The sequence below is a fragment of the Malurus melanocephalus genome, unplaced genomic scaffold, assembly GCF_030028575.1.
Source record: "Malurus melanocephalus ecotype Western Australia unplaced genomic scaffold, MMel_1.1 scaffold_1377, whole genome shotgun sequence".
Classification (NCBI taxonomy): domain Eukaryota; kingdom Metazoa; phylum Chordata; class Aves; order Passeriformes; family Maluridae; genus Malurus; species Malurus melanocephalus.
Genome location: NW_026624609.1, coordinates 73 through 8,111, shown reverse-complemented (window position 1 = coordinate 8,111; position 8,039 = coordinate 73). Strand labels below are relative to the sequence as shown.

At 49.8% G+C, this 8,039-nt stretch overlaps 1 protein-coding gene across 1 annotated transcript; it reads left to right on the top strand.

Annotated features, from left to right (window-relative positions):
* Positions 1 to 178: 178 nt before the first annotated feature.
* LOC130586882 (FYN-binding protein 2-like) lies at positions 179 to 6,778 on the top strand (the record flags this gene model as incomplete). Its single annotated transcript, XM_057387800.1, has 4 exons — positions 179 to 286; positions 3,967 to 4,660; positions 5,584 to 5,778; positions 6,745 to 6,778. Coding segments are annotated over exons 1-4 (932 nt in total), but the record flags the coding sequence as incomplete, so codon positions are not given.
* Between the last annotated feature and the right edge of the window lie 1,261 nt (positions 6,779 to 8,039).

Here is an 8,039-nt window from a genome sequence, read left to right as displayed (position 1 = left end):
CGATATCTACCTTTTCTGCCCCAAGATTGCCCCGGCGCTGACATGTGTGTTTCGGGGAGCCGTGGGTCGGTGGAGGGCGGCAGGGCAGGCTCAGCCCTGCCCAGGTGAGGCTCTCCCCGCCCCGGGGGCAGACCCAGCCTCAGCTCAGGTGTGTTTGGGGTTTGCTCCGCCTCGCTGCCGTGGCTGCGGGACGGGCGCTGCAGCGGGAGCGGCTGCGGGACGCGGGGCACGGAATGTGCTGGGCTGAGCGGCTGCAGCAGGCACGGAGCAGCGGGGGATGGACCTGGTAACTGCTGGGGCTCTGCGCCTGGCCTGGGGGGAAGGTTTCTGCTTGGTTTTCCGATCCATAGCTTGGGCTGTTCTCCCCACGGAGCGCGGTTTATCCTGGGAGCGACGGGCGCGCTCTCTGCGGAGACCACACAGATTCTGCTTTTCTGCCCCAAAACAGGGAATCCCAGTGCCTGCTTCCTTCCCCTCTCACTCTGACACGATCTGCAGTTGTTCCTCTTAGTGTAATAAGAGTAGAATTGGGGTTTATTTATTTATCTATTTTGGTTCTGGCAGAAGCCGGCGGATTAATGAGTTGATACCTGCGCTCACACTCCTCAGCCTGCCCGGGGTGCCTGGGCTCGGCTCCAGCAGTCCCACGCCGGGGCAGAGGGCAGGCAGATTAAACATTTACCCACCAGAGCTCCCCTGGGAATCGAGATAAACGATGGAGCAAACCAGAAAAATTCCAGGAGGGGAACAGGCAGTGCTTCCTCTCTGCTGACCGGTGTGCTGCGACTTGGATGGGGTTGCTCTTGCTGTGTTCATTTGTTTTAGAAAAGCAGCTTCACTAAACTGATGAGAATTAGTTCTGTTTAATTAGTTCATGGAGAAAACAAGGTTCTAGAGTGTCGTTATTGCAGTGTTTCAGTACCTGAGGAGGCTGCAAGGGAGCTGGAGAAGGACTTTTAACAAGGCCCTGGAGTGAGAGGATAAGGGGGAATGGCTTCAAACTGAAAGAGAGCGGGGTTAGATCAGATATCAGGAAGGAATTCTTCCCTGTGAGGGTGGGGAGGCCCTGGCACAGGGTGCCCAGAGAAGCTGTGGCTGCCCCTGGATCTCTGGAAGCGACCAAGGCCAGGTTGGACGAGGCTTGGAGCACCCTGGGATAGTGGAAGGGGGTTGGAATGAGTTGATCTCTAAGGTGCTTTGCAACCCAAACCATTCTGGGATTCTGTGTTTCAGATTCCTTTTGATTAGGAATCCAAAGCATAAGCACAAATCTCCTTCTAAAAGGCACCCTTATCACAGCCTTAAGCTGAACTTTATTCTGCTTCCTGTACTGATCTCGATGTTAGAAGAGCATTTTATTTACGGGGACAAAATACAGAAAGTTTCACTGCCCTCTGACTGTAATGCTCCTGTCCCCTGACTCCTTTGTGCTCGCAGCTTTCCGGACAGTGGAACTTTGTTTCCTTTTCTCTCTCTTCCCCTCTCATCTTGCATGGGCTTTTGCCAAATGCTGTATTATCCACAGGCAATTATTTGGCCAGATGTAGCTGCAATATACATTGTGAGCTTTTGGCAGCCCTTTGAATTTATTGGTGTATTCTTTCTGCTTGTCAGCCGGTCTGGTTTTTTGGGGACCAGTGTCCTGCTCAGGCTCAGCATCTCCCTGGGCCACCTGGAGGTGTGTGGGTCAAACAGGAGAATTGCTTGGATGGGTTTGGGATTTGAAACAATCCCAGCTCTGATGGAAAACCATCCCAGCAGAGATGGGAGAACTCACTGCACCTTGGAAGGTCTGGCTAAGATCAGCCCTGTGCAAGGAAACAGCATTTGTAGGAGGGATGGATGGATGGATGGATAGCCCAGCTGGCTGTGGGTGTGCAGGAGGTGGCCATGGGGTGCAATTTAACCCCATCCACCCCTACACTTCCCTATAGTTGGCTGGGGGCCGTATTTTTCCCCTTTCCCTGTGAATATCCCATCAGGCTGCACTCTGGGAGAACCATATCCTAGTGAGGGGCACTGAGGGTGCATTAAGCACAAATAATCTCTCACTTAATTAGGTAAATTACTTGAAGCTGCTTTTCAAGGCAAGAGGAATAACAATTTAGGTGGGAAAAGGGAAGCTGGCATCCATCCCTCTCTAATGAAAGGTCGTGCCAAACTTGTGACTGTCACAGCCTGTTTTTGTCACAGCCCACTTCTGTCACAGCCAGTGCAGGGAGAGGCCTGACCAAAAAACCCCCGTGTCTGCCTCACCTGGGGCACACTCAGACAAGCAGGTGCTTTTCCCTTCCCCTTTTCTTTGTCTCTGAGGGGGCTGATGAGGAACTGTTTGCTGCAGCACACAAAATCAGCAAAGGAAGGTAAACAGCACTGAACTCTTCAACTGCAGCACGTGCAAAAAGCTCCCTGCAATTGCATTAGGGCACCTCACTGCTTTATTTCCTGTCTGGCACCACTGGAGGGATCGGGTGCACGTGGGATTTTTATGGGTTTTTTTTCCCTAAAAAAAAAATCTGATTCATCCTCCGTGTGCCTCTGGAAGCTCCCGTTCCCATGGCTCGCCGCTAGATTAGCCTGTCTGGGCAGCTCGCACAGCATCCATGCTGCTGACCACTAATATGAAATATAATTGGAGCAATTCAAACCTCTCCCCCCAAGGGCTGCTTCTTTACATCATGTACTACCCTGTGAAAGTAATAAAGTCAGTGAAAGGGGTTATTCAAGAGAAATTGTCAGTGTTTAATAAATCGTGCAATTAAATGCAATAAAACCTCAGTGTGCTATTCATCTGTTCTGTCTTAACACTTAAGGCTGGGGCTTTTTTCAGAATAACGAAGTTCTGTCCTAGATAATTTTTTCCAATTTCCTCATTAGACAGGTCCTGGTGAAGCCTCGCGCTGAACTGAGCTGCCAGAGCAGAGCACCTAATGTAATCATGGCATATAAAAAGTTATAGAGCAGTTCAAGGACTTAAGTAGCTCATAAATTTTTCTTCATATTTTCTCCCTAGTTCAGTTCAGGGCCGAATTTAAGCCACAGCACTGCGGGCAAAAATTGTGGTGCCTTTTCTCCAGCATGGGATGGGGGGATGTAGGGGAATGAGGGGGTGAAACAAAATGTTCTTTAAGTGCTCTTTTAAACTACACTGTTGCTGATTAGATCCTTTTCTTCAAAATCCTGTGTGACTTGGGTGCTGGTAACTGTGTGGGAGAGGAATTGAGAGTCATAGCCCGTGTGCCTCACCCACTCTGGGAGATGCTCTGGTTGTCCCAACGTTTGGGTGGTGTGTCCTCTGCTCCCTGGGGTGGCATTAAAGGTGAGGGGAGAAGGATCCAAAGAGTCTTGGGGACCGTGAGCTGAACCAGCATCATGGAAGAAGGGCATTTTGTCCCAGGACTCGTTTGGAGTGCAACAAGGAGGATATTTACTGCTTCTGTGCCCGTGGTGCAGATTTCTAAAGGAGGATGGGCATGGATGAGGCACCTGCAGAGCAGCCCTGGCCTCTCCCCTCCTTGGTGCTTGTGTACTGAAAATAAAGTGCAGCTTTCATACCCAGCAGGTGCATCAACAGCACTGCAGCACCTCTGCCAGGAAGCTCTAACATTCAGTTTCCAGGGAGCTCTAACATTCAATTTTGTGTTTGCCAGATCCCCCTGAGGGGAATTCTCCATCACTGGGGAGAAGGGGGCATCCCCCTGCTCCACTGGCTCTGCTTGGCTGTCTTTCCGTGCTTTACTCCTGCATTTTCCTCCCGTTTTCAACTCTTTTGCTTTGCCAGAAGTGATTTGTGAGCCTTTGGAGGATACTTTGAAAGAGCAAACTCTCCTCTGCTGCTTTTAAATTCTCACCAGGATTGGCACACCAGTCTGGTGTCCCGCAGCCTCTTTCTGTCTGAAACCATCACAATTGCCTGAATTGCCCCTTGCTAAGCAGCTATTCTGTGCTTTCTCTCCCCCCACCCAGGAAGGTGTGACTGATTTCCAAGCCCTCCGAGCCAAATTCCAGAATGACCCCGCTTTGGTCAGCAGGATGGGGCAGCCGGGCCAGACTCCTCCAGCGGGGATCGCTCCCAAACCCGGCTTTGTTGGGATCACCACATCCAGCCCTCTGCCCCCGACCAGGAGAGAGGTGAAAACCTTCACACCTGCCCATCCCACCTCTCAGCCCCCTGTGCCCACCCTGCACAGCCCCCTGGCCAGGCTGGGTTATGGGGAGCACACCAAAGCGTTCCAGGGCATCGGCACCGCGGAGAAAGGGCTGAGCTCTCCCGAGAACAGCTCAGAAAAACCTCTCTCATCCCATGGCACTGACCAGCAAGAACCAAGCCAAGCATCTCCAGAGGACCCTCAGCTCCCAGAGTCTTTCCAGCACGCCCTGCAGATCTGGGAGGAGACTTTATCCCGCAATGAGAAAGCAACTCCAAAGCTTCCAACCCAACGGGCGGCAAACTCAGCTCCCTCTGCCTCGGGCAGAGAGTGGAGGCGACCCTCAGGCAGCTCCCCTGGGCTGGACTGGCGTGCCCAGAGGGAAGATATCCTTCCCCAGGCTCCCAGGGGACACAGGAGCTCTGATGGAGCCGGTGCTGAGGGTGTGGTGGCATCTGCGTGCTGCCAGTTGGGCTATGGTGCACCAAGAGAGCCACCCCGGCACCAGAAAGGTACGGTAAGGTGTGTTTTTAACCCTAAATATATAGGAATACAGGTGCTCTGCAAAGGCAGGACACAGCAGCTGGAGAGGAAAGCTCCTAAGGGTTGGGACCCTCAAACAAGAGGCCACATTGTCCCACTGGGATGCTCTGTTCTTCTTCTGGAGGTCCTGGAGATAAGGAATGGATCCCAAACTGCTGCTCAGCCTGAGTAAGGGGAGAGTTCCCCATATTCAACAAATTTTTTAAAGTTCACTTAAAGGAATTGTCTACATTTTGAGATAGTTCAGGACTATCTTAGTTTTGGTCTGCTTTGGCTGTTTGCAATCCCAAGGTGAACGTGGCTTCGCACAGATGTGAAAGGCTTGGTTGGTCTGCAAAGACATTAATTAAAATAGCTTCCAATTAAAATAGCTTCAATCTCCCCCTCTGCACCCTCCCAGCTTTGCAAAATGTCATATTTAATCTTGGAGAATGTATTTGTTGGAGGAACTGGTGCTGGGAAACTCCAAGGTTGTGAAGTGCCCTTTGCTGATGTCACACTGGGTGACGGGGCACTGAAAAACTTCAGTCTTTGTTTACTCTGCAAAGCCACCTCTCCTGGGCTAAGCCCTGAAAACAGCCATTCCCTAAATCCTGTGGGATTGAACTGTTACAGGCACAGAAAATTGGGCTGGTTATAACCCAGGAGAAGGGAGCTGTCAAGAGCTGAGACCCCAGCATGGTTCATGTGGTAAAAATCTGTAAAAAATGACCATTTCCTTTTGTTCTGCATTTCTGGTAACACAATTACAGAGCTGCTGTGTGATGGGGATGCTGAAATCGGGGGGAAACAGAGCCAGTGAGAAATATCAGGATAACAACTAATAATCCTGCATAGGGTTTTGCATAAATCAGGACTAATTTCTGCCTGTCCTTGTGCTTCTTTGGAGCAGAATCAGAGCTCCCCTTCTGCCAGCCTGGAGCAGGAACATGGTCCTACAGCCCCGGGAGGAAATGGCCAAGGATTAAACCTCTCCCTCCAGCCGAATCCCTGGGTCCTGCCCCTGGGAAGCCTCCAAGACCCCCAAAGTTTGATCTCAGAGCTTTCCAGAGCCTCCTGCCTTTGACCCACAGAGGAAATGAAACAAGTAAGAGATTGCCTGGCTTTTTTCCCCCAGATCTGTTCTGTAGAGAATCAATCGAAACGTGCATTTTATTGACGTCTGTAAGGCCGCGATTTCCAGCGTGCAGAAACAAGACGTTGTTACTCGTTATAACTTCTTCCTCCAACATTAATAACAGCCCAGCAGCTCCAGTGGGGCTGATTTTTGCCCTTAATCTGGAAAAGGGATCTGGTTTTCCAGGCTGGATGCCATCCCACGTGTTGAGAGCAGTTTACAGCTGGCTGTAAAGCAGCAGCAGCTGCCTGTGAGCTGAGCTGATCTTTATCACTCCTCTTCAATGGGAAATGCCTTGACTCCAGAGTGCACAGCTATGGGAAGGCACAATAAAATTGTTAGAAAATAGCCTGCTAATCCCCCCTACTTCTGTGTTAAATACAACACAGGGCAATGTTGTTGAGTGTTCCGACATCAAGAAATGCAAAAGTTCAGTTTCCCATAATAAAACCCCATTGATGTTGTGTAATAGAATATTCTGCACCACTTATTAAGCTGCTAAGTGGTGTTTCTTTATAGATACAGGCTTAATTATAGCCAGATCTTTAGGCACAACTGTTGATGAATTCAAAGTGAGCTGCTTTAGTATGAAGGGCTCTGCTAAAATCCCTCTACAGTGCCAGCGCTTGTTGCTGTGCCCTGGCTTTGATAAGAATGAGAGGGAAAGAGAATTTTTTCACTGAAACCCTTTTCCAGCCTACTTGCCTTCTCTAAATGCATTAATCTGATGAGGGGAACCAGTTACATTAATGTGCCATCATCTCCATGCTCTCTCAATATTGCTCAGTTATATTGAGTCTGGGGTTGTTGCCTGGAAATATTAAATAATAATGTGAATAATGCCATATTAACCCAGCCACGTCCCCAATTCCTGCTGGCAGTCCTGTGCCATGCCTGCCCTTCCAACATTAATCCTCTGTGTGTGTTTGTGTGCAGCTGCTGGAGAAGAGGATTACCTGAGCCCCGAAAGGTGAGCCTGGGGGAGGGCAGGGTGTGGCTTGGGAACATCCCCATCCCATTTCCCGTTCATCCTGGAGGGAACATCCCGCTCCTGGAGGCTGTAACTTGCTCCAGGGGTTGTTGGAGGAACTGGAAATGTCCAAGGGCAGCCTGCTCCAGTGGAAGGTGTCCCTGCTTGTGGGAGAGGGAGGGTTTGGAGCTGGAACTTCAAGGTTCCTCCCAACCCAACCCATTCCCGGATTCTGGAAATCAAAGCTGGCTGGGATGACCTTCTCCTAATGGAGAAAACCTCATCCCTGTTTTCTCCCATGGGCTTTTCAAGCCTCATGGAGAGCCACATCCCTGTGTCCTTAGTTCTGGTTTAGCTGGTGGGAAGGAAAACACTGCCAGGTGTTTTAGCTGCAGAGTCATTTTTGTGTGTGTTTTTTTGCTTCCTGTTTGCTGTGTACTCAATCTCTGTGTTTTTAGAAAAGAGATGCTTTTGAGAGTTGTTGCTGAAACAAAGCCCTGGCACAACCAGCAGGTGTTGGGGGTTTCTCTGCCAGCAGCAAARGAGTTTTTACTCCTGTGTGGTTCTRTAATSCTGTGTTTRTGCAGCCAKCACAGCCAGGGCACAGGAGTCACTGCCCTCTGTCCCCACCTCATGCCTTCAGCTGTCTCTAGATGCTGAATTGAGGTTTTTATTGAGTGGTGGTCCAAAATCACTCAAGTTTATATGAAACAGCTCAAAAATCTTGCAGACACAATTTTTTTTGTATCCTGACTTTTTCTGGTCTCTGACTTGTCATGAGTTTTGTGCAGCAGCCTGGGCTTGGTGCAACAAGAACAGCAAAAGTGGAGGAAAACATCCACACACATGTTTTGTTCTCGTTGTAAGGAGGGAAAATAGAACAGCTGAACCAAAGCAAAGAGAGGGGGATTCTTAAAATACTTTCTGTGCCCAAACAACTCCTCCAGCTATCAGCAGCAAGTTGTTCTTGACATCATGAGGTGCTGCTGCCAGCGTGGGCTGCTGTTAACCTTTAACCTGTACTTGTCAGAAGAGAGCTGGTCAAAAAATAACCCCCTCCAAAGGTGTTCTGCACTGAAAGAAGCTGTTCTGGCAACGCAGGATTAGCTGTGGTGCTCCAACACTTGTGATATGGTCTTTACAATAGGTCACTCGTTAATATTTAACAAGTGTGATAACTGGGGGAATGATTTAAATAACTCTGGCATTAAAGCAAAATAGCAGCGGTTTGGGGATGGAAATTCCCCTCCTCGAAGCCTCA